Consider the following 27,264-nt stretch of genomic DNA (forward strand, 5'->3'; position numbering starts at 1 on the left):
TAAATCAAACTACCGTGTCCCAACGACAGACTGTCGCGTTGCATCAACGCTATCCATCCACACTTTTTCATAGAATTTGTGGAACAAGCTGTAAAATATGCACCTGAAAACAGATAGGCCTAAGTAAACTCCTGTGTTTAACAAGGCGGCACCGCCGTCACTTCTACGCCACACACACAGTTTCATAAGGTGCGCACATCGGATGGTAACACAACAAACCCTTTATCCACCTAAAGATTCTTCATCCTAAACAGAATGTAGAGAGTGAAACAGTGAGAAGACCACACCACAGCCAGCAGAGGCAACAGGTGCTTTAGGCCGCTTTTTGCTAAATGTTAAATGTGGCACAAATTTGCTAAATTGCACAAACTGATTCAAATCTGTTCAGGAAGGTTCTTTGGCATAAATGCCAAAAGATATTTCTTCTTTTAGGGCTATGTTTTTACATAGGGAAATACTTTGGTTGCACTGTTCAGTAACTTGCAAAATAATAAAAATCAATGATTTTTAAAAACCGGGATAAAATCGATAAAAAAAAAAATCACCCACCCCTAGATAAAATCTTAAAAACTGTCCAGAGTGATCCTCCAGAGGTCAAAGTTCATGGTTAAGAGTCTGACGGTTTGTCCTCACAGATGAAGGTGACCGAGTTATTCAGCAGGTCGTACATGTTGACCTCAACCACTTCTGCTGATGATGCATCCTCTCTTCCACCTGCCAGAGCCACAAACACTTGCTGGGCAGCTGCCAGCTGGGCTTGCTCCTCAGAGATGACTGACTCCGCCTCTTCATTTCCTGTTGGATCTGCTGGGTTCACCTGATTGGACAGAGAAGTAGCATATTAAAGATTATATTAATTTGAAAAGACCAAACGGCTCTGCTCTGTTGGTTGAAACAGTGTTGTCCACACTCCAGTCAGTGACATCATAGCTGAAGTTTTCCATCAGCTGTCAGAGGAAACACATCTGTAGTGACATCACTAATTGGGGTGTGGCCAGCAGCTTGAAAGTTTCTGCAGCAGTTTTCTGCTGTTTATTTCAGTGTTGATTTAATATGTAAAAGAGTTTGCATTGCACTTCTAAAAATGGTTAATAAACACAGAAGATCTGGTTTCACTTTTGTTGCGTGGCTTCAGTTTTAAGGCAAAATATACAACATCTTGTACACGCTTGAGTGCAAATATCAGGGATCCCACATATTTTAGTGGAAAAAATGTCAAACTTTTCCATGACTTTTCATGACCCATAATCAAATTTCCATGACCATTTATAATTTATAACACGGACAGAACTGTATCATATACTTTACTCCAAATGTTAGTTATTGTATGAAGATACACAGTGGCCCATTACAATCTCTTAATAGTTGGTTATGTTGGTTCTTATTGACTTCAAATATGTCAAACTAAAGGCAGTCAATAGTTTTGTTTTCTATCATTTTTTAATGCTTTACAAGCACTTCTATCAATGCAGTAATACAAGTCCATGTAACCTACATACTACAATATATTTCATGACAATGTATTTGTCAAATTGTATCCATGTCATTAGAGAGCAATGAAATATTAAATATACACTTGATGGCATTTAAACATATCAGAGTCAAAGTGTATTCAAACATAATTTCTGCTGGCTTTGCCTAAAAGGAGGGAGAAACAGACTAGAGAGAAAATAAAGAAAAGAACGATGATGCTAAACAAAACATTTGGTGCGTGTGTTCTGTAAACAGCTACAAAACATAAATTCACCGTTATGTTACATTGCCCGAAAGGTTATCCACGGAAGTAACAATTAATTTCATTAAACAGAACAAAATTATATGATTTTTAAAACTTTCAAGTTTCCATGGAACACAGGTCTGGAAAATTACATTTTGAAATTAAATGTTTTCCAGCCTTTCCATGACAGTGGAATCCCAGAAATATTAATGTGCCTGGATTCACAGAAGAACAACAACAAATGCTCTATTCCCTGAGGCCAAAGTTACGTCTTCAAATTGTTTACTATGCAAGAACAATTTTAGAAGAACTTAGGTATTTCAACTAAAATAATAAAGCATAATATTTTTTTTGAATAATGATGTAAAACAACTACTAATGATTGACAATGTAACTGATCAATTAAAGGTTGAATATGAAGAGTCTTTATTAAAAGCTGTATTAAAAAAAAAATAAAAAAAAATAATAATATATATATATATATATATATATATATTTATACACAACCACGGGGCGTTTTAAGGGATACAGAATGAAAGTATTGCTTTTTTCATAAAAAAAAGTATATATTCAGTCTGAATTAATATTTTAAAAAATTATTCATGGGTTTCCGTGGGTTGCCAGGTTTGTCTGTTGTTGTTACAGAAACAAGAATCATTTAGAGTTGAGAGCTAGTTAATGGATTCCACACCACTCAAAGAAAGACTTCCAGTTGAAGACTGGCTAACGTTAAATACTGTTGTCAAATGAATTGATTAGTCCAAATTATGCGTTACCCCGAATGATTCATCACTGACATGGAGCAGGCTGATCACTGACACACTCACAACGAACGTGACAACCCGACTTTTTGTTGTTGCCACTACAATCTTGAGACACTAGATGGTGGTGTTCTGCTCATTCTATATATTCAACCTTTAATTATCTATTGCCCTGTTTGTTTTTTTTGTTGATCCACTAAAGTTCAACTATTTATCTTCTGAGCTGAGACAACACTGACTGACAGCACTAATGAGTAACAGCTAGGAGCTGAGACTGCACAAGTGTGCACCACATTTCCTGTCTGCTTCTTACTGTGTGGGAGGTGGAGGCCTGCTCCTCCTGTGGGCCCATGTGGAAGGAGAGCAGGTGCTCCTGCAGCTCCAGCTGGGCGGAGTAGACCAGGGAGCAGAGGGGGCAGCTGAACGCCTCGCTGCTCTGGCTCCCGTGTTGGCTGCTGATGTGCTCCTGCATCTCCTCCTCACCGCCCAACACAGACGGGCAGTACGGACAGTGCAACGTCGACGCCGCTGAACCTGGGGAACAGACAGACAGGATTAGTAAAGACAGCTAATCTTCCTTCATTTGTATTGCTTTCTTTTAAGTCACAGCAGTGAACGCTGATTATGTAAATACTTGCAGGTGCTAGAAACAAGCTGTCAAACAGAGGCAGTGATGCTCTTATTCCTTGAATACAATTACTTTAAAGTAAAGGATAAACCTGTCAGGGATGAACAATCTCTCTTAAAAATCGTCAAAAGCAGACAATAGAAATGTCTTTCATTTTCAAAACCCATGTTGTCTGGCACAACTAGAGGATCAAGACTGATAATAAAAAGACTAAATACAGAACCCTGTTAAATGACCACACCAGTGGTTCTTCTTAACTACAAAGAACAAATAGACAAATGGCATTCAAATGAAGGAGCAATTATCACACATTGTCACATTGCTTTAACCCTTTAATGATCTGATGGCCTGCTGACATTCTGTCTTTAAGAGACTGTAGTGGTCAGTTTAAAGCTTTAGCATTTTCAAAGGAGTCCGTTGACCTCTGACCACAAGATAACTGAATGTAAATGGCTTATGTGGGTACACACCAACCCCCCACCAAAGCGACTTCCTCGTTGATCCAATCAGAAAGTGCCAAAAACAACAGTTCTGAGTGTCCACTAGGGGCAGATTTCATAATTTGACCCCCATGTTTAACAGGCTGTTTTCACAGCATCATTAAACCAATTTAAGGCCTGGTACAAAAAACATTCTAGTCTGTATGTTTAGCTCATATCTCCATGACAACAGGCTAGTTTTTATTTTATTGGAGGTTAAAGTTAATTAATAATTAGGGGCGTGGCCTCTTGAGTGAAAGTTAGCCTCTGGCCCTCGCTCCTCCTCAGAGGTAAACGTCAGCCAGATGGACGTAACTCCCTCCCCCCAACGTCACATACATGCCCTTTTTTGGTAAGAGGAAATGAGGCCGAGTCAGAGTCTGACAAAATGGAGATCAAGCTGAGAGAATGGACCTCAACAGAGAGGCTATGCCCACTTTTTATACAGTCTATGGTACCCAAGACTCTCTCCTTTACAGAGATGTTCACTTTATGATAATCCAGACAGTTTAGGGCAAGAATATGCAGTTTGTATTATGCAGTACAAATGTGTAATTGTAATATTTCTGCATCCTGGGGTCCATAAACAGTGTTGAATGTCATAAATTGGGTCTGACTGTAAAGATGATACTCTTTTGGATTCAGTGAGTCCAGCTGTCTTCATGTGTGATGATGTCTGTCCTCATAGGAGACATTTCATTGTGGTGAGAGCATTTCATTGTATAAATTGAGCTTTTGCGACCTCTAGGATAATCAAAACCTCATGAAACTTTACAACCACAATCCAGAGACCTAGAGCATTCAGAGGATGGATATCAAATGTTTTCCCCTCCATTTGAGAGCTATGCTTTGCCCTCGCCGCTTGTCATCACTTCTCACAGGACTGTGCCCCGGCTGTAGGAAAAGAAGCGCACCCAGTAACTCAAGGCTGTTGGACCCTTTTTCAATAGTGTGTGAAGCTTGACCTTTCTCCATCGTTTTGAGGAAACATGTCTTTCAACTCAGAAACCGCAGCAAATCCTTGCATGCAGTTTTCAGACTGTTTTTTTTACAATAAGTCACTGCTACTGGACAGCAAAATAATTAAATACAAAAATATGGCTGTGGAGCACAAAAAGCAGCAGAAAGAACTACTAAAGAAAATTCTTGACATCACATCAGGGAGCTCTGCTTTGCTACACTTGTTGTACATGTTGGTTTACTGTTTACAGTAAAGTGTCTCAATGTGTGTGTATGTTAGTGCAGCCACAGTGTGAGCAGGAGTGTGGGCTATGTAATATTCCTAACACACAAGCATGTCACTAAAATACTTTTCTGGAAAAGCATTTAAGACAGGGCACCAAACAAAGACTAGGGGCCTGTGACCGCCTTAATGCACCCCTGCACATGAGTTTGTGATTATTACAAATTGATGTTATTAGTATTCCAATGATAACATCTGCAGTATGTGTATGCAGTTTCTGAAACATACCTTCAAGTTGAGATGTAGCACAAGATTTCTAAACAGTTGTGTTGCACACACACTGCCTACCATATAAAGCAAGTTTGTATTAAAGGCCGTTCCTTCGACCTCATGATTCTCATTTGCTCTGACATGCACTGTGAGCTGTAAGGTCTTATATAGACAGGTGTGTGCCTTTCCTAATCAAGTCCAGTCAATTTAATTAAACACAGCTGGACTCCAATAAAGGTGTAGAACCATCTCAAGGATGATCAGAAGAAATGGACAGCACCTGAGTTAAATATACAAGTGTCACAGCAAAGGCTCTGAATACTTATGGACATGTAATTTTTCAGTTTTTGTTTTTTAATAAACGTGTTTATCTATGAAAATAGGATGCGGTGTGTGCATTAATGAGGAAAATAAACAATTTACATTATTTTAACAAATGGCTGCAAATTAACAAAGAGTGAAAAATTTAGGGGGGTCTGAATAATTTCCATACCCACTGTATATGTTGATTGTTTTTTCCCAATGTCTAGGAAAATACTGACATACATGACATTCAACTTGCAACGTTTAATAATGTAATCTATAAATTAAAAAAAAATCCCCAATTGACCTGCAATTTTAGGTTGGGATCCTGGAATGTCCAAGATATCATTTAAGGTGAACAACCTTTTACAACTTCACATGCCAGTTTTAAAAAAAAGGGGAGTTTGCCCCCTGGGTAAGTATTCTAAAATTGTATTGAGGTTCTGAGCCTGTTGATCGCCAACTAGTAGTGAAATCATCACAGATCCATTGATTTTGATTGGATTTTTATAATTTCTTCTGTGGAATGAGTATACTGTTTTGGTCTTGATCTAGGATTCTAGCCAACTATAGACCTATATCTAACCTTCCTTTTCCCTCTAAGATCCTCGAGAAATTAGTCGCCAATCAGCTGTGTGACTTTTTACATAATAATGAGTTATTTGAGGACTTGCAGTCAGGATTTAGAATGAATCATAGCACTGAGACAGCACTGGTAAAAAATGACTAACGACCTTCTAATAGCTTCAGACAAAGGACTTGTCTCTGTACTTGTCTTACTAGATCTTAGTGCTGCCTTCGACACTATTGACCATCACATCCTGCTACAAAGACTGGAGCATCTAATTGGCATTAAAGGAACCGCACTGAGCTGGTTTAAGTCATATTTATCAGATAGATCTCAGTTTGTACATGTTAATGACAAATCCTCCATGCACACTAAAGTGAGTCACGGAGTTCCACAAGGTTCTGTCCTTGGACCGATTCTTTTCACCTTATATATGCTTCCCTTAGGAAATATTATAAGGAAGCACTCCATAAACTTTCATTGTTATGCTGATGAATTATATTTGTCGATCAAACCAGACGAAACCGATCAGTTAGCTAAACTTCAAATGTGCATTAAGGAAATAAAAAGCTGGATGACCTGCAATCTGATGTTAAACTCAGAAAAAACTGAAGTCATTGTACTTGGCCCCAAAGGCCTCCGAAACTCAATAGCTAAAGACATTGTTATTGTGTATGATGTTGTGTTGTCCTCCAGCACCACAGTAAGGAATCTGGGTGTTATTTTTGATCAGGATATGTCCTTCAATTCTCACATAAAACTAACAACAAGGAATGCATATTTTCACCTGCGTAATATTGCAAAAATTAGGAACATTGTCTCAGAAAGATGCAGAAAAACTAGTCCATGCATTTGTTACTTCTAGGCTGGACTATTGCAACTCCTTATTATCAGGCTGCTCCAATAAGTCTGTGAAGAGTCTCCAGTTGGTCCAAAATGCTGCAGCTCGAGTACTGACTAAAACAAATCGAAGACAACATATTTCTCCTGTATTAGCTTCTTTGCACTGGCTACCTGTAAAATCTAGAATAGCTCTTATTGGTCAGGCTCCGTCGTATCTTAAAGAGCTCATAGTACCGTATTACCCGACTAGATCGCTGCGCTCTGAGAATGCAGGGCTACTTGTCGTTCCTAGTCTCCAAAAGTAGAATGGGAGGCAGAGCTTTCAGCTACCAAGCTCCTCTCCTGTGGAACCAACTCCCAAGTGTTATTCGGAAGACAGACACTGTCCCAATATTTAAGAGTAAACTTAAAACTTTCCTTTTTGATAAAGCTTACAGCTAGGGCTTACCAGCCCTTAGCTATGTTTTTATTTTTAAGCTGAATTTGTTCTGCTTAATAATGCTGCTATAGGCCTAGTCTGCTGGGGGATAATCCTGTTGCTGATTCTCTGAGCTTTTATCCTCTCTGTCTGTATCATTCATATCTCATCAATGCATATAACTATTTCAACTCCATGTTTGCCACCAAAATTATTATCATTGCCATGTTCTGTCACTCTAGCTGTGCCTGTTTCTTGCTGTTCTTCTGTATTAACTTCCATAACTTGTAAGTCATATTCACATTGCATTAGCTATCACTATAGTCACTGTTACTTTGTGGTTGCTTGCATCTCTGGAAGTGAGTCTTTGTGTCTGTCTTTGTCTCTCTCTGTCCATCTTTTCTCTCTCCTTTTCTTCCTCCCCAACCAGTCAAGACCGTCCTCCACAGAGCTGGGTCTGTCTGACGTTCCTGCCTGTTATAGGGAGGGTTTTTGTTGCCACCGTGCTCTACGGGGGAATTGTTGGGTCTATGTAAATCCTGAATAAGTCATAGAGTGTGGTCTTTACCTACTCAGTAAAGTGTCCTGAGATGACTTTTTGTTATGATTTGGCACTATAAATAAAATTGAATTGAATGGCATACTGACTGAAGTCATAACTTGTGGGAATAGTTGGTTGCGAGTGAAGTAAAGATGAAAATATTGGAAAAAAGTAAGTACATTAAATTGATGCAAAATCATAAAATGTGTTTTAATAGATGTTTTTCAGTGAATTTTGTCAGCATATGTGTTCTGTGTATCTGGAATGCAATTATTGACAGCCTAACCAACCAACTGAAGGTTTGAGGAAAAAAATAATTTTTCACATTTTTCTGATGAAAAATAAAGGATGCATGTACTGGCAATGGCCACCATTTTTTTTCAGAGTAGACCCTCCAATTATTAGTTCTTAGGGTCAAAGTTAACAGAAAAAATACAACTATAAAAAGTATGGCAGGCCATGTCAGTTTCAACACATTTTATTGAGCCTTTGAGACTTTGGCTCTCAAACTATTTGTGCAGTTCTCACCCTGGTGCTCAGCAGCCTGGTGTTTGGCCACACTGGCAGTGCTGGGAAAGAACTTGAAGCAGACATCACACTGGACCAGAGTCTTGAGCTGCCGGGTGTGGTTTGCAAACACATCAGGGTGGTTGGTCCTGTTATGGTACCACAGGCCTGACAGTTGCTACAGCACCAGAGAGACACATGCATTAAATACACAGCACATTATACTGGCCATCAACATCCTGCACCTATAACTGAGCCTCAACCTACCTGGTAAGACTTGTTGCAGAGGTCACAGCTGAAGGGCTTGGTTCCGATGTGTGTGCCCTTGTGTTTGTCAAGCAGGGCGGCGCTGGTGAACACCTTGTTACAGGTGGGACACTTGTGGAACTCCTTTGGGTGGAACTCCTGGATGTGCTGGCGATGCTCCTCCAGCGAGGAGAAGCTGAGACAACACTTCTGACAGTCATGAGGTCCTGACAATTCTGATAGGGAGTGACAGCAAATACATAGTTATTACATTATTTTTTTAACAATGAGCCAATTGCTTGCTTTCGGTACATCATTTATTCTAGAAATGTGTTTATATTGCTGTGAAAGTGAGCATAACAATACAAAAGGTTGGGATTTAAGGAAAATATTAGAGCTGAATATTTATTTTCATCTTTTCTAATTTGTACACACATAAAACTTGTCTTCACACTGCGGCATGACAGAGTGTTTTCTTACTGTGGAAGGTGTGCAGGTGGACGGTGAGTCCGCTGGCCTGGCTGTAACCTTTGCCACATTCTCTGCACACATAAGGCCGGTCGCCAGTGTGTGTTCGCACGTGACGCGTCAGTTCAATGGACTGGGCGAAGACGGCCTTACAATAATGACACACGTACATTTTTCCTAAACACAGAAAAGACACACTGAAGCTTCACAGAATGAACTGACTGGACCTGCAAAGACATCACTGAGAAGCGATTCCTCCAATCACAGTAGAAAAGGTTAGGCTAACTTCTCAAACTGCATCATTACCTCACACACAAACAAATGATTGGATTGAAGACATTTAATACGATCATTTATCATGGGATTTATTAGGGTATATCATAATTATATGGTATATCATGCAGTGTTCAACAAAAAATTGTAGTTTAAATGAAAGAATTTAAGCCAACTGTAAAAATGAAAACTATAAAGATGGTCAGCAGCAGAACAACATTTTCTTTATTACTGCACGTGTGTGTGTGTGTGTGTGTGTTAGTGTGTGTCTTACCCTCGGAGTGTTTCTTCTTAGTGTGGTATGCGAGTGCAGCAGCCACGCTGAAGCTCATGTCACAGTGTTTGCAGTGGTATGGTTTCTCTCCTGTGTGTAGCCTCATGTGATTCTTTAGAGACGAGTTGGCGCCGAACTTTGCTCCGCAGTCTTCACAAGCAAACGGTTTCTCTTCAAAGTGCTCTGTGCGCTTGTGATAAATCATGCCTGGATCATGACAAGAGGGAGCAGAAACATTACAATCCAAGGGATAGTTCAGATCTTAGAAACACTCCCTTCATTCAAGAGTCAGCTTAAATCCCATCTCTTCAGGATCACCTACAAACTAAGGGCGCGCTCACACTATCCTCCCGGACCGAGACCCCGACTTTAGGGTACTTGTCCCCCCTCCCTCTACCCCCCGCGCCCCAGCCCCGTTTGTACTCACACTACCAGGGCCTCGGCCAATACTTCTTGCTGTCCATACGCCTTCAAGCCGTAACACGTCACACGCATTGATCGCGTGTGTGGCTTTGTTTACAAATCTTTCCATAGACCTCAGAGTTTTTGTGCGTCTTGTCGACTGTTTTTGAATATTTTCATCCGACCAAATCTGCAGTAAACACTCCACCTCCGCACCACACCAACGTGAACCTTTCCCCACCATTGTTGTTGTTGTTAAATATCCGCGCATGGTCCGTCCTTCTATTTTCTATGTCCGAACAGGCGGACATAACGCTACTGCCGTAGGGCTCGTGCTCGTGCGCGTACACGTGCGCACGCTCGTGCTCGTACATGTGCAAACGGCTCTGCTAAAGCCCACCTATTTCAAGCGGGCCGTGGCGGCCCAGCTGGCCCCAGTTGAGCGCGGAGCGGGTGCGCTCACACTACTTAAAGGTACTAGACTTTAGCTGAAAAACCGGTTTTGGCCGCGGCCAAAAGGATAGTGTGATCACGCTCTAAAAAAGTCTGCCATCTTCCACCCTCTGTTTTCTATTAATGTGATGTTCTTTTGTCCTAGTGTTGTTTAAATTGCTTTCTGTTTGACTGTCAATTTTAAATGTGTATTACCTGTAAAGCATCTTTGAGTACTGAGAAAAGCGCTATAAAAAAAACTATTATTATCTTTTGAGGTGCGGTTGTATGAGTGTGTTACCTACAGTAGATGACAGTTTGTAGAAGCAGACACAGGCAGCAGTTACCCCATAAATACACATTTAAATAAATCTATTTCAGTTTAATAGTACGCTATGTAGGAATGTCGGGGTTCGGACTTCGCGATGGATAGGTGATGACCCAGTCGGCAAACTTCAGTGTGGTGATTTTTTATTGACACCACAAAAAAACCCCAAAAAATATCCACAGGTGGCAAATCAAAAGTAGCAGGATTATTTACAACAGGACACAGAGGAAAAATATTTACAACAGCACACAGAGAAAAATATCCACGACAGGATTTTACAGCAGCAATTAGGACCCACATGCCTCTCAGCCGAATGCTCCCCTCAAGTGAGCTGAGCTTCCCGTATATACCCCCTTTGCCCCTCCCACGGGCAAACCAATTATCCCAACACAGGGGTTTCAACACATAAACAGGGAAAACAGAATACCTAAACACAAAAACCCCATAATCTTTAACTTTACAATGTTGCATATATGGCTGTGCCATTGTTCACACAGAACACCTTAATTCCCCATACATATATCATTAATAATATTTTTAGTATAGTCCGTGGTCAGCTGACCCATTGAAGCGCGCCAACCAGTGCTATTTAGATCAGGATCCGGAACTGCCTCGCTTCGGCCCGTGAACCCGAGATAGACCTCTACAGCAACAGCAGGTGAGCGTCTGTGTATGTGTGTGTGTGTATGTGTGTTGCGTAGGTGCCGAGTGTGCACCCTCGACGACCTACGGTGGGAAAACAGAGTTCAGGGAAATGGGCGAAAGTTTGTGTCACTGTTGGACCGCAAGATGTGGTCTGTGAGAAGACAGTTTTGATGGAGCTTGGCTCCGCCGGAACAATGAGAGCACCGCGTGCGCTCCCAGCACCGGCACTCTCTGAGAGAGAGAGCGCGCCATTCAGGGAGTGACGGCATTCAAAGGCGCTCCGTCACAAGGACCCCAAGAGGAAGTGCTGTTTAATGAGTTCTTTGTGTCTGGTTTTTCTGCTCAGCGTCACAGGAAGGGAGCGGGAGATAAGACGTTTTTATACTTGTTTCAAAATGAGATAAGGTGTGTTTTACAACCTCAAACCCTCCTAGGGTAATTAAAACCCAGAATTTCAGGATGAAGGACCCTTTTATCCTAAATCAACGTCAAATCTGACCGCAATTCGAACTGGAGATTATTAGATTAAATAATAGTCACTCAGTATCTGTTAAAACTGTCTGCCTAAAGATTTTGGTTTAATTGGATATCAGAAAGATTAATAACAAAAAATCAACCAGAGATAGTTTAATCTTCCCTGTTAAAATTCCGGCATAAAAAGCAGTTAATTCACTCAGAGCCAAAGGGTTGGGTTATGCCAAGACTCCCCCTTTTCTTCCGTAGATAAGGAAGGGACTGCTGTCTCTCACCCTCTTCTCCTCTCTTCACACCTCTGACCTCTTCTCACTTCACCTTAACTTTTACTGCATCTCTTCTCCCCCTCTTCTGCGCTTCCTGCGTTTTGTTTCTTTTGTTCAACTTTGTTAACCCAAAGTTAGCAAGAGACATTACTTTATATTTAGTTTTCTTACTAAAGTATTTTCGTTTCGTATTAACCTATTTTTATCGCGTGAATTTCTTAGTTTTCTACGACGAAGTATAGTAAAACCCCTCGTGCTGTCTTTGCCTTTTTGTCCGGCTGGCAATTTGCATCGAACTCTCGAAACCAGTCCACGGAACCGATCAGAACCTTTTTGTCAACCAACCTGATGAGCTGACTCCAAGCCGGGACGGGAGCAGACAAGCCCCGCCGACCCAGTCTACAGACCAGAACTCAGGACCGCCAAACACCGGGACGCGGACTTACGAAACCTGCATCGGTACTGTAAGACGCCAGGGCCACTGTAATATCAGCGGCAAAGAAAGGTTGGCCTTTTAATGCAACTCTTGGTTGAAACGTTGGTGACAGTTAAATTCTGATTTTAAACAATCAATTACTTTAAATTACTAGGTATTAAACCTTCACCAAAGTTTAATAAACATCCTGTCTTATTTTGGTGTGGTGCCCTACTCCGAGGTAAAATAAATCCTAAATTTTAACGAGTCGAGTTAATTCATAATTAATTCAGCGACTAATATATTCTAGCCATAATAAAGGTAGGCTTACTCTCCTACAGCTATATTTAGAACATTTTTAAAGCTTTCCCTTACTGTCAGACAGCTCTTTCCTTTGGCACTACATTTTCTCAATACATTCATAATAAGCACACTGGGCAGATCAGCTGTTTTAGTCTGACTTTCTGTGGTTTATGGAATAAACAAATACAATAAAATAAAATTACTATGAAATGCCGTTCACTGTGGAGACATCAGAATCCCTTTGTGAGATGGAGTAAAGAGAACAAGAACTTCTGCAGAATGAGACTGAACAGCTGAAACAGAGAAGTTCAAGTATTTATATAGCACAGTTAAAAAGACCTGTAACAGTCTGTGTAGTCAATTCTAGGCCCCCTGTAATTTTCATCGTACATGCTGCCTCTGGGATCTATCTTCCGTAAGCACGACATATCCTTCCATTGTAATGTGGATGATGTGCAGATCTACCTCCCTCTTCAGTTGTCCTCTAAGGATCCTCCCAAATCTTTATTAAGCCACTTAACCTTAATGAAAATAAAACCGAGTTCACTATATTTGGCCTTCCAGAATGCTGCCTACATTCTTTGCTTTTAAAATCACTCCATTTATCAAGAGTCTTGGTGTAACTTTTAATTGCAACCTTGATTATTATGAAACAAATCAATACAATGGTTAAAGGGTCTTTTCACCAAATTCGAATTTTATCAAAAGTCAAGCCTTATTTATGTTTTAATGCCTCTGAAAGAGTCATCCATGCGTTTACATCATGCAGGCTCGATTATTGTAATTCTTATTATGTTGGTCTTGACCAGGGCTCGTTCCGCCACCTGTGGCTGGTGCAGAACATGGCTGCTTCCCTTTTGACTGCCACTAAAAAACGTCAACACATCACCCCTGTTCTGGAGATTCACTTGTTCAAAGACTGTTTGTTAAATTGTTTGGGAAGAAGATTCACTCCTACAACAAACAACTAAAACAGAATAAGACAACGCTGTAAACCTAGGGGAAACACTGCACTTGCTTGCCATTCGTTTTAGGATTGATTTTAAAGTGTTATTAATTGTTTTTAAGATTTTAACTGGTCTGGCTCCTCGATATCTGAACTAACCATACAAGTCCACAATCCAGCCAGAGAACTATGGTCATCCAGTGAGTTGTTGCTGGATGTACCTAGATCAAAATTGAAGACCAAGGGCGATCGTGCCTTCTCTGTGGCTGCTCCCTAACTCTGGAACAGCTTGCCATTACATGTTAGACATGCGGGAGACATGCAGGATCCAGTAGAAACTGGAGAAATGAGCTGTCTGACAGCAAGGTAAAGCTGTGAAAATATTCTAAATATAAAGTACCGTATTTTCCGCACTATAAGGCGCACCTAAAAACCTTCAATTTTCTCAAAAGCCGACAGTGCGCCTTATAATCCGGTACGCCTTATATATGGATCAATATTGAGCCGCAACAGCTCTCGCAACTACGGTAAGCAGCCGCTGACTCTATTTTCCCCCGTAGAAGAAGTAACGCGCGGTGCACGCTGGGATATATGACTGCGCGAGGGGGGCCGTTTCATTTCCATTGGTGTTTAAAGACCCCAAAATGGCTCCTATTAAGAGACACGCCTACGACGCAGAGTTTAAACTCAAGGCCATTAGTCACGCAGTAGAACACGGTAATAGAGCAGCAGCCAGAGAATTTAACATTAACGAATCAATGGTGCGGAAGTGGAGGAAGCAACAAGATGACCTGCGCCAAGTAAAGAAGACTAAACAGAGTTTCCGAGGGAACAATGCAAGATGGCCACAGTTGGAGGACAAACTCAAACAGTGGGTTGTTGAACAGAGAGCAGCGAGTAGAAGTGTCAGTACAATCACTATTCGAATGAAGGCAACAGCGCTAGCACGCGAACTTAACATCAATGAATTTAGAGGCGGTCCTTCTTGGTGCTTTCGGTTTATGAAAAGACGTCATCTATCCATCCGCACACGAACTACTGTTTCACAGCAACTGCCAAAAGACTACCAAGAAAAGCTGGCCACTTCCCGCAAATACTGCAAAAAAGAGATTTCCGAAAAAAAGATCCAGCCAGAGCACATCATCAACATGGACGAGGTTCCACTCACCTTTGACATTCCTGTGAACCGCACTGTGGATAAAACGGGAGGACGTACGGTTAATGTTCGCACCACAGGGAATGAGAAGTCATCCTGCACTGTAGTTCTCGCCTGCCAGGCTAATGGTCAGAAGCTTCCACCCATGGTTATTTTCAAGAGGAAGACCTTGCCAAAAGAAAACTTTCCAGCCGGCGTTGTCATCAAAGCTAACTCGAAGGGATGGATGGATGAAGAAAAGATGAGTGAGTGGTTAAGAGCAATTTACGTGAAGAGACCGGGTGGCTTTTAACACAGCTCCTTCCCTTTTGATCTACGACTACATGCGCGACTCCCATATCACCGATGGTGTCAAAAAACAAGTGAAGCACACTAATTCAATACTCGCCGTCATTCCGGGTGGATTGACAAAAGAACTCCAGCCGCTAAATATTGGTGTCAACAGGGCATTGAAAGCTAGACTGCGAACTGCGTGGGAGCAGTGGATGACAGAAGGCGAACACACGTTCACCAAGACGGGGAGACAGCGCCGGACGACATACGCCACTATCTGCCAGTGGATCGTTAATGCCTGGGCTGACATATCTGTCTCAACTGTGGTCCGAGCTTTCAGGAAGGCAGGAATCATCTCTGAACTGCCAGACAACAGCAGCGACACTGACTCTATTAACGACGACGTTGACGAGACGGAGCCGGGCATGTTGGATGCCGTACTCGCCCAACTTTAATTCGGACACTGAAGAAGAAGAATTTGAGGGATTCGTGGATGAGGAATAAATTACCGTAATAAAGTGAGCTTTACATGTTTATTTTGTGTGTTGTGAATATGGACATTAACGTTTGAACAACGTTGTTATTGTTATATTTTTATTGCTTTGCACTATTTCGAGTGTTACTATATTGTGATTGCACTAACGTTTGATTTACCGTAACAGTATCAGACTTTTTTAAGGACGTTTTTTACGTGTTTACTGAATCGAGGAAAAGTTCCCCTCGACTATGTGATATAAATGTTGCACTACATGTTATACCTTGCTGTTGTTAAAAGTTAAACTGTCACGAAAATACTACGTTACTGACTTTACCTCGGGGAAAATAATAAAACAGCTGTTCATTTTGGGAGTGAACGGAGTTGTCAGAAGGCTGGTTTGTACCGGTAATCTATTACGGTAATAAAGTTTGACTGACCTGTCTGACTGTTTTGTTGACATTCCCTTTAGCGCAGCTCCATCTAATGGATGCATAACGTAACCCCAGCCTCGACCGTAGTGTCTATTCTATGCGCCTTATAATGCAGTGCGCCTTATATATGAAAAAAGTGCCTACTCCTGCCTGCTCATCTAAACATCTACTGTAGTTAACACACTAAGTTTAGAGAGACCTGCAACAAGCATCTTTTTCAGAATGTAAAAAACAAGATCATAAGTAAATACAAAACTCAGGATGGAGTGATATTCATTCAGGGTTCCCACTCTTTCTTGACATAATTTCCAGGAATTTTCCAAGGTATAATTAATTAATAACTAATCACTTATGATATGCTTGGAAAGTAATGATGATTTCACTTTCATTAGTGTAACTGAGTTACAGTGATAGTTTGGGGAACTTAGCTATATTGTCTCTAACCTTTTCTCCTGTCTCTTACTTAAAAAACTAAAAATTAAGTTAAGTAAAAGTATAAAAATAATACATAAAAGGCATTTTTGATGTGCAGTTTGGCTGTGTATTTTGGCTAGAGTTGTTGCAATACTGAATGTGTATATGTAATGCTGGATCAGGTATCGGCAAGTCTATAAACTGATCAAATATCCCCTAATTAGAAAAAACAACTTTAAAGAAGTTTCACTCAGATAATGTTCTGTTCTCGAAGAAACTAATTAATCTCCACTCAAACACAGTGGCTTACACTTCAGGTTTCCCCAGCATACCAGCTTTTGGATGGGACCAGAAATGTCACCATTAAAAGTCTAATTCCAGCATAAAATCATCCCATGGTCTTTTTCGGCACTTGCACACATCAAATGAGCCATCGAGACAGTTTTTATTTCCTGTAACAACTGGTAAAGGAGAAATCGAGTAGAGTCGCTAACAACCGTACGTGGCTAACACTGAGTAGCTCGGGGCAGTACGGTGAAGGCATTTAAACGTCTTTTTTAACCACTAATACTGCTCAAAATAACAGCAAACCTCTGCAGCAGCAGGAGAAGAGTCCTTACACAGAAAACAAAGCACCAATGGGCTCCTTCCTTTGGGATTGACTTTGGTAATCCACTTGAGTGGACTTTACGATGAGAGGAGCTGGTACAGGGGCCAGTAGGTAAGTCTTCAAAACACTCTTTTAATAAACTCGGGTTCACCAACTACGTTGTTGGTGCTTTGTTTTCATAGTGCTGCAGAGGTTTGGTGTTATTTTGAGCAGTATTAGTGGTTAAAAAAACGTTTTAAGGCCTTCACCATACTGCCCCGAGCTAATCAGTGTTAGCCATGTCTGGCTGTTAGCGACTCTCCAGGATTTCTCCGTTAATAATTCATACACACAAAAAACAGTCCATGACTTATTTTATGAAGTGCCGAAAAAGACCATTGGATGATTTCACTTTAATGTGAACATTCTGATGTCAATGCCATCCTCTTTAAGGAGCTCTGACGAATAGACTAGTAGTTCATTCTCAGCTAAAGGAAAATCTGAGAATGTTGAAATACTTTTTCAGGACATCTGACTTTTCCTCTCATTTTCCATGTGTTTTCATGACTAAAAAAATTGGACAACTGTGTTCCAGATTTTCCAGGATGCATGGGAAGCCTGTCTTTGCTTAATCTGAAAAACATCTCAAAGTTTAATTGTAAAATTGTGAAATTAGACGTTACTCTAACAGTAATTTGACATGCAACATAAAACCCAGAGCCAGCAATGCTACGCTGTTTTTACTTTGGTTGCTGGGTTTGTAAATATGCCAGCTGAAACCTGCTTTCAACTGTGACCTCCCTGCAGTGTAGATCGTTTAATTTGGCTTGGCATCATGTGAAATCTTAACTTGACTCATGCATGACCAGCAAGTTCAGGTGTCAGAGCTGAGTGTAAAACCCGACATTACCCTCCCCACCGACTCTCACCTGATGGGTGGGCAAATGTTCGACCGCAGAGGTCACAGGCCACCTTCTTCTTCACTCGTGTGGTGTTGCAGTGAGCCTCGGCCCGGTGACGCTGCAGGGCCCTCAGGTTGGCCAGCTTCTCTGGGCACTGTGGGCACTTCTGCTTGCATTCCTGGGACATGGAGCAGCGCTTAACATGGGCCAGCATTCGACACTTGTAGGCAAAGCCCTTCTTACACCAGCGACAGGAGTAGGGCTTAGAGGGGGAGGAAGAAGAGCAGGAGAGGGGAGGGGAGGAGGAGTCTGTACTAACATTCAGAAGACTCTCATCCTCTTCTGTCTCCTCCTTACATTTTTCTTCCTCTCCCACCTGCTTTTCTTCACTTCTGGTGCCGTTCTGCTGTTCTGAGTCAACTGTAAAATATGTGAAAAAGATTAGAAAATATTTTTAAGTATTACCATTTTTCCCAGCAACAAGAGAAGATATCTAAAGTCACAACTTTCTTGTTTTTTTACCTTCTGGCTCCTGTGTGTTTTTCTCCGCCTCTTCCAGCAGAGACAGCAGTGGTGCGGGGAAGGAGGGGGGAGCTTCCTTTTGAACAGTCCGGAGCAGCCTGAAAAGGGCACCCTCAGTGAGCTGCCCCACCTTCACTTTGCTCATCAGATTCTCAAGCGCCGAGCTGGCATCTGCCTCCTCACAGCACTGACACACAACCTGGCAGGAGCAGAAATACACCTTTGTTTTCCTCAACTACAGAGAGATCCGGCCCTTTATTTGGAAAAAAAGCTCATTGCTGTTCTACCTGTCTCTCCTGTTCTTCCAGTCCTTTCTGTGCTGCCTGGCTCAGCAGCTCCAGGACAGATGACATATTGGTGAGGAGCTCCACAAGCTGAGAGGAATGTTCCAGAAAACCAGTGGCAGGCCTGTTCAATACGTCTGTGTTGTTTTCTTCCACTGGACTTTCTGCAGATTTGGCTTTAGACAGAGAGAGAGTTGTATTGCATTAGGTTTAGTGGTCGACCGATATGGGCTTTTCAATGTACAATGCCATTATTTAAGCCCTGTTCACACAGCCTTTTATTGCGGGGCTGTTCATTTTTATTACGCTCTGCTGTCTTTGTGAAAGGTACAGAAACAGAATAGAGAACAGGTCTGTTGTGCCTCTGAGCTGGAAGTGGAGGTAGTCACAGAGCTGCAACAGCGCCAAACCAACGTCTGTGTGAAAGGGACAGCCAGCAGGGGTGAACGACACAAAAGAGGGCCATAAAGTGTCAAAGCATTGTACTGAGTAGACTAAGTTATTAATAACTTACAGAAGCATTGTAACCTTCTCTTCCCATCTCTTTTCTCTCTCTCCCTCTCTCAAACACACGCAGGTGCTGCAGCATACGTCTCTGTCCTTGCCGCTGACAACATGTCAAGGCTCATTTCTGCTCCCATTTTGTGCGTGAATAGAGACGTACGTTATCAACGTTCTATAAGTCGCTGCTCTCATGCGTCCTTTACGTTGAATGGATATTGAGCAAAACATCCTCTAGAGGGCATCGCTCAGATTAAAAAGTTACACCAATAAAGTTTGGAAAAAAAAAAGTTTAAGACAACAACAAACATGGCAATGATGGAGGAGATAACGATCCTGCGTCTGTTGAGAAGGAGGCAAAATGGCGGGCAGCGTTGTAGACAGTGGTGGTCTGTGAGACACTAAAGACATCCTGGAGTGTGGACGGAGAATTACACACAATGGTTTGACAGATAAGAGAAATTGTCACTTTCAGTATTTCAGGATGTCCGATGGGACTTTTAATGACTTGCTCGCTCCTGCTATTCACTGCAGAGTATGGACAGAAGGCTCTGTCCGTATCCGTATGCGTATCTAATGTAGAGCATAAATGAGCCTTTAGTATAATCTATAAAGTTGGCAGTTTGCGGGTTGGGCTGGCTACAAGTGGTCGATTAATGATGCGAGTCGGCTCACACACACTGACTGTCTGTGTGAACGAACAAAAAACAGGCGTTGTGATTAATTTCAGCACTGTTGCAGAATCTGTGTGTAACAAGGGCTTTAGAAAGCAGGGCGGCCGATATATAATGCCCATATCTTGTTGTTGTTTTTTGCATCTGATAACATACAATAATTTAATAATAACAAATGATTCACAAAATTGCTGAACTTAATGAACATTTATTTCATGCGGTTACTGCCTGCTTTGTATCTGTTTAGTCTGTGTTACACTTGCTTACAAATCTGATACATGTTTTACTTGTCAGGAGTAGGAGTGGGGGCTGGGGATGTCCATACAATAGTTTTTGGAGCCCTGTAACCTATGTTAGCTGGTTAAAGGCTTGCTACTGTGGCGCTGATGTCTGTCCATAGAATGGCGAAATTGACCAAAGGGGGAGAGACCACTGTTTTCCTTAGCAGCCACACTAACAGGCTGCCTGCTAATGTGTCTGCAGACATTTTTTGTTAATTGGCCTGTCATGCACCGATGCCAATAATCTCAGCATGGCATTAATTGACCGATCGGTCTATCACTATTTAGAGATGTTCCAATCCCATTTTTCTTTCCAGATACAAGTTCTGATTATTATTTGTTTTGTTAGTATGGATATAATATGATTGCTATCATTGCCATATGTCCCAGCTCAGGGTAAACCATTTGTAAAACATTAACAAATATGTACAGAGATGAATGCCACAGAACTTTATCTTTAATATCTAGTATTGAGTCAGTCATAACTGAAAACGAACATAAATACAATTCTTAAAGGTTTAATATGTAGAATGAGCAGAACACCACCATTTAGTGTCTCAAGATCGTAGTCGCAACAAAACATAATTCCAGCAGTCATGTTGTTAGGTTCGTTGTGAATGTGTCAGTCATCAGCCTGCTCCATGTCAGTGATGAATCATTCAGGGTAACCACTAATTTGGACTTATCAATTCATTTGACAACAGTATTTAACGTTAACCAGTAGGGGTGGAACGGTTTATCGAAAAAAATCGTCCCGTCAAACGGGGCAAAAGCAATCAGGAAAGCAATGGGGGTGTTTATAGCGAAAGATATGCAGCCTTATGCCGTGGTGGATGATGCAGGATTTCAGCATATGATTGAAGTACTTGAGCCGCCGTATAATATTCCGTCCCGCCGTCACTTCAGCAACACAGTAATTCCTGAACTTTATGAAGAAACACGTCGAGGAATTGTGAAATAATTGTCCGACACAGCTTACGTGGCTCTTACTACAGATGGATGGATCTCTAGGGCCACTGAAAGTTTTCTAACTGTGACTGCTCATTACATTAACTCGGAGTGGGAGATGAAAAGCTCCATTTTGCAGACCCATCCGCGTTATGAATGCCACACAGGTGAGCATCTTTCTGAAGCACTGACACAAGCAGTAACAGAATGGAAACTAGAAAGAGCCAATAGCACAATCCCTGTTACTACCGAAATATGGTGAATGCAGTCAATGCAACAGCTGGACTGGGACCACAGATATGGTGCTTTGCACATACTGTTAACCTTGCAGCCAAAAATGCAGTCTCATTAAATCAAGTTTCAAGACTCCTCGGGAAGATGAGGAAGGTGGTTAGTTGTTTTCACCGGAGCACAACAGCTGCCTGTGTCCTGAAAACGAAGCAGGAGATGCTGGAATTAGCTGTTCACAAACTAATACATGATGTACCAACTTGTTGGAACACCGTCTATGACATGATGTACAACCGCAGGCTGCCATCTATTCTGCCCTAATGGACAAGGATGTAAAAAAGAATGTCAAGGACGTGTCCATCTTGACTGATAGTGAGGCCAAACTCGCAGACGACCTCATTAAGATTCTCAAACCTCTGAAGAAGGTGACCACCCTCATGAGCAAAGAAACATCACCCTCAGTGTCCATGGTCATCCCTCTGCAAAAGATGATAATAAAATCCATGACACCAAGTGATGAGGACAGTCTCTCCATCAGAGATGCTAGGGCAGCCGTCACCAAAGACCAAGGTTCAAGTCCCTGCCTTACCTGGAGGAAGCATCTCGTCAGGAAATCTTCAGTGATATCACAGACATTGAGGAAAATGAAGAGCACGTATTGTAATTTAATTTTGTATATAACTACATTTAATGTAATTTGTCATCAATTATCATAATCATATTTTTTATGAAATCAAGCATATTTGTGCCTTAAGAATATATTTTCCCCACTGCCCAGTAGAGAATAATTTTAGTTTCTTTTCTGCCATGGAAGCTTTTTGTTGTTATTAATATTTTCAAAACTACTATTATTAGCTATTATATCTATTACTATGCCTCTACAGGGTCAACCCAGTGAAGCCCAGGTGGCCTGTTCATCCTCAGCAGCAGGTCCAGGAGCATTAGATACATCACCTCCCCAGAAAGAATCTGCCATGGCAGAGCTGTTTGGAGAGTTCTTTACTACACAGGAAAGAACCACCACTATGTCCAGCATCACTCAGGAAGAAGTCGCCTCCTACAAAGCCACAGGCTGCATTCCTGTGAATGCAGATCCACTTGCATGGTGGAAAAGAAACAAACATAAATATCCTTACATTGCCAGGTTGGCACAACGTTACTTCACTGTTCAAGGTACATATGTACCAAGTGAGAGTTTTCTCAACAGCAGGGAATATTGTTACTGCAAGTAGATCTCGTCTTGCGGCAGAAAATGTGGACCAACTGATCTTCTTGCAAAAGAACTTGACAATAGATAAGTGTTGTTTTGAAACAGTGCAGTGTGTTTGTTGGTTTGATTTATATTGCATTTTATTTTGATGCCAAACTGTGACACCTTAACTTTTGATAAGAAATCCAGCCATATTATATGATTGTATACCAGATACTGCACTTTAAGTCCAAGTGGAAAAAACTAATGATTCTAAGAACTGACAATCAGGGAATGAAAATATTATTGACATTGTTTTTTGTGTTCATTTTAAAGAAAAGAAAGTCTAGTGCTGGCTGAGTTATTCTTCACTTTATGTTGATGCCCTTTGCCTGTAATGTGACCATAAAAATAGGAAAGTTACATTTTTCTCAGTCAGAGCTTTAATTTTCCTCTTTCTACTTTAAAGGGAAACAACGTTTGTCAGAGAAACATGTAGCCTATTTCAGTCAGTTCAGTGATTGCTGTTTGTGCATATTTTAGTGAAAGAAAACCTATTTTCTTCTTTTTTTTTAAGATTTAATGTGTTTATATTCTTACCTAGAAGGCAAACAATTGTTTACCTTTTTGCCAACTAAATATATAAACGCGTAAATGCAGCAATGTTTCTCCTACTGTTTCAAAATCTCACTTCACTTTCATTTAAGATTGTTACAGTAATCCCTAAACAAGCTGCCTTATTATTTCAGTTTTTGCATGATTGCATGACATGTCCTTAAAAAATAATCTTATTATTAGGCTATAGTTCTGGTACATGGTATTTTTAGAATCTAATAGAAATAGAAAAAAACAACCGAACTGAACCAAAAAACCGTGACCCGAAAACCGTGATATGAACCGAACAGTGGATTTTGTGAACTGTTCCACCCCTATTAGCCAGTCTTCAACTGGAAGTCTTTACTACTTTACTCTGTACTACTCTGTACTGACTACTGTATTGTATTGCACTATGTCTACGTCATCTACGCTTACGCATGCGCAGCGTCGCTAGATTTCACTGGATTTCCCGCCATTTCGGCTCCAGAAAATATTGTTTTAACTTTAAGTTTATCGTTTTTCGATTTGGAATCACTCGTGCCCAACTTTTATTGTATTTATTTCTTCAAACCATGGACCGAAGCGTTTAACCATCAGGCCTGTGAGGCACCAATTTTTAAAGAACTTCTTCAACTCAGTGGGATCTAAAAGCAGCTGGTGAAGTGGGCTGCCTGCCTAGGAGTGAAGAAGGTCTCCCTGAACATTTCGACTCCAGGACCGGAATTAAACTCACCTCCCTGTCTTGGTTCTGTGTCCCGGGGTGACGGATCCCCAGCACAAACTACGACATGATGGCCGTGTGCGAGTCCTGTCTTCCCATGCTCTCAACACTGAGGGAGAACGTCTCTGGCCTGAAGGCTGACCTCATGGAGAGGGACGAAATCCTCCTGGATCTCTCAACCGTCGCCACGACCCAGGCGAAGCTCGTCGGCCATCTTAGGGCTTTCAGCGCTGGTGACCGGACCATGACTGCCACCGACAACACCACCCTGCCGTGGACTGGCTCCATCACCACCGGTTTTCCGGCACCAGCACTCACCGAGTCCCGCTAGAACCACCAGGAAGCCAAGCCCAAGTCTTCGGCACAGCTCACCTCCTGCATTCGCCACGCAGAGTGGCAGTGCTCTATCAGGGAGGATGGAGTGGTGGCTCCGGGTCTGTTGAGCTCAACTCCACTCAAGCCGAGTGAACCCTGGTCAGTGGTGAACAGGAGCACTGGGGCTCGTCCATCTCTCCCTCCTCCGCCTCCAGATCTACCACTGGATCCAGCTCGTCCCCGAGATCCTTCCATCCAGCCGGTTGTGGCTTTCGCCGACCAAGGAGCCAGGGTCCACTCGCCCAACCAGATCCCTCCCCTCCGTCTCCGTTAGGAGCAGCGGCGGGCAGGCACACCTCCAAACAGCCCGTGGAGAAGAGCTTTCCCTCCGTGTTGGTTGCCAGGACCTCGATGGTCAGGCATGGGATGGAACAGGGCGGCCAGACCTTCTGCCACCAAGGAGCCGACGTCAGGGAGTCCTCCGCCCTCCTGCTGTGTTCGCAGCACAACTCGGCCCCCATGCAGGTCCTACAGACTGGTACCAATGAGCAGGACTTCAGGTCCATGGTGAACCGCCTGCTAGACACGGGGAAGCAACTGATTATTTCCGGCCCGCTTCCCCTGCCGCGCTTTGGTGACGTCATGACAAATCGCCTCCGCCAGCTGCACCTGTGGCTTAGAGAGGATACTGCCTGGTGAATAGTACTCCATTTGTGGACAACTTTAGGGCCTTTTTAAACAGACCCAGACTTTCTAAACAAGATGGCCTGCACCCTAACCAGGATGGGTCAAGACTTTCATTTGTCAACACTGGCCTGACTGTCCAGTCCTGTACCACCACCACCACCTCCTGACAACAACCCAGCGTTGGGATCAGGATGCATAGTCACAGTTTAATACACCTCTATGCGCTGCCCTTACCACAGACTCACAGGAAGCCGAGTTGCAGTCTTACACACCTCTCTGCGCTCCCTGTGGAGCAGTATCCAGCTCAGTATCATATACAAACGCTGTGTGCCTAACGGTCATCTATATTAAATAAATCAAAAATGAACAGAAGAGGAGCCATACAGAAAAACTTGATACAAATCAACACCAAATCTGCGATAATGCAACAAAATCAGAAAATAAAATGTGGACTTTTAAATATCAGGTCTCTGCCATCTAAAGCTGTATTAGTAAATGATCTGATATCAGATAACCATATTGATTTACTCTGTCTGACTGAAACCTGGCTGTGTCATGAAGAATATGTTAGCCTAATGAATCCACTTCTCCCAGTGATATTAATACTCATATTCCTCGAGGCAATGGTCGAGGAGGAGGCGTTGCAGCTATTTATGACTCAGGCCTATTTATCAACCCTAAACCTAAACTATATTATAATTAATTTGAAAGTCTTGTTCTTGTCTTTCACATTCAGCCTGGAAAACTGTGCAGCCAATTATACTTGTTATAGTGTACCGTGCTCCTGGTCCGTACTATGAATTTCTATCTGAATTCTCAGAGTTTCTGTCAAATTTCTCCCTTAAATCTAAAAAAGTAATCATTGTAGGAGATTTAAATATTCACGTGGACGTTGATAATAATAGCCTTAGTATTGCGTTTATCTCTATTAGATTCGATTGGTTTTAGTCAGAGTGTACATAAACCTACTCACTGTTTTAATCATACCCTCAACCTTGTTTTGGCTTATGGTGTGGAAATCAATGACTTAATAGTCTTTCCACAGAAAACTATTTTATCAGACCATTATTTAATAACTTTTGAATTCGTATTACAGGACTACTCACCTCTGGGCAAAAGTTTCTACACTAGATGTTTATCTGATAGTGCTAAACTAAATTTAAGGAAGCGTTTCCATCTGCATTTAATTGAATGCCATATCCTAATATTCAAGACTCCTGCACTAACGTTAGTTTCTCTGAAATTGATCCCCTTGTTGTCAGTGTTACACGCTCACTACGAACAACACTCGACTCTGTTGCTCCTTTAAAAAAGAAGATAATGAAACAGAGGAAGTTAGCTCCATGGTATAACTCACAAACCCGTGAATTAAAACGTACTGCGAAAATTAGAAAGTAAATGGCGTACCTCTAAATAAGAGGAATCTCGCTTAGTTTGGGAAGAAAGTCTAAAAACATATAGGAAGGCCCTCCGTAATGCCAGAGCAGCCTATTACTCATCTTTAATAGAGAAGAATAAGAACAATCCTAGATTTCTTTTCAGCACTGTAGCCAGGCTGACAGAGATCCACAGCTCTATTGAGCCATGTATTCCTATAAACCTCAGTAGTAACGACTTCATGGCCTTCTTTAATGACAAAATTATTAGAGGGAAAATCAACTCGCTTGGCACCAATTTTTTTTCAAACCAAGGAACCTTAGAAACAACTGTACGACCTGATATATTCTTGGACTGCTTTTCTACAGTTGACCTTAACAAATTAACCTCTACTATTTCAGCATTAGAGCCTTCTACTTGTCTCCTAGGGCGCACTCACATTGTCCATCCGTACCGTGCCCCGTGCTTTAGGGTACTTGTCCCCCCCTCCCTCTCCCCCCGTGGCCCAGGCCCGTTTGTACTCACACTACCTGGGCCTCGGCAGGTTAATGATGCTGCTCGGCAGAATGCTTCTTTCTGCCTATACGTCATCACGCCGTAACACGTCACACGCATTGATTCTCATTCCGATGCGTCGCTTTGTTTACAAAAGCGCGCGGTCTTTTAGCCACATAATAGAAAGCAGCGCAGAAAACATGGTAACGTTTTTGGCTTTGTGGGTTTTTTTGGACGCATTGTGACATGACCCCGTTTAGTCGACGTTGCAAGGCGACAACTTGAGTTGAACCGAACGGCACGAATGAGAAGGTCTTCTTTTTTCTATGTCTGAACAGGCGCACAAAAAATGCGGTCAGAACCGCCGCAGCTTTCGTGCTTGTACACGTGCGCACGCTCGTGCTCGTACATGTGCAAACGTGCTTTACAAAAGCCCTCCTCTCCCAAACGGGCCGTGACCAGCAAGCACAGGTTTTGTCCCTGGACTGATTCTATTCACCTTATATATG

The 27,264-nt window shown here is 42.0% G+C and overlaps 1 protein-coding gene across 2 annotated transcripts in view; it reads right to left on the reverse strand.

Annotated features, from left to right (window-relative positions):
- Positions 1-580: 580 nt before the first annotated feature.
- The window catches only part of zbtb40 (zinc finger and BTB domain containing 40), a 36,520-nt gene continuing 9,836 nt past the window's right edge, over positions 581-27,264 (reverse strand). The window contains exons 4-13 of one of the 2 annotated variants that reach the window (XM_083939971.1): positions 18,743-18,915; positions 18,456-18,654; positions 18,253-18,353; positions 17,961-18,111; positions 9,480-9,686; positions 8,945-9,109; positions 8,486-8,700; positions 8,240-8,396; positions 2,792-3,012; positions 581-817 (exon numbers count right to left, since the gene is read on the reverse strand). In XM_083939971.1, the coding sequence (XP_083796097.1) occupies positions 608-817; positions 2,792-3,012; positions 8,240-8,396; positions 8,486-8,700; positions 8,945-9,109; positions 9,480-9,686; positions 17,961-18,111; positions 18,253-18,353; positions 18,456-18,654; positions 18,743-18,915 (1,799 nt within the window). In that variant the 3' untranslated portion in view covers positions 581-607. Of the gene's footprint in view, positions 818-2,791; positions 3,013-8,239; positions 8,397-8,485; positions 8,701-8,944; positions 9,110-9,479; positions 9,687-17,960; positions 18,354-18,455; positions 18,655-18,742; positions 18,916-27,264 lie in introns of both variants that reach the window. The other variant, XM_083939970.1, reaches the window with a different exon arrangement.

The sequence above is a fragment of the Echiichthys vipera genome, assembly GCF_963691815.1.
Source record: "Echiichthys vipera genome assembly, chromosome: X".
NCBI classification, from domain to species: Eukaryota; Metazoa; Chordata; class Actinopteri; order Perciformes; family Trachinidae; genus Echiichthys; species Echiichthys vipera.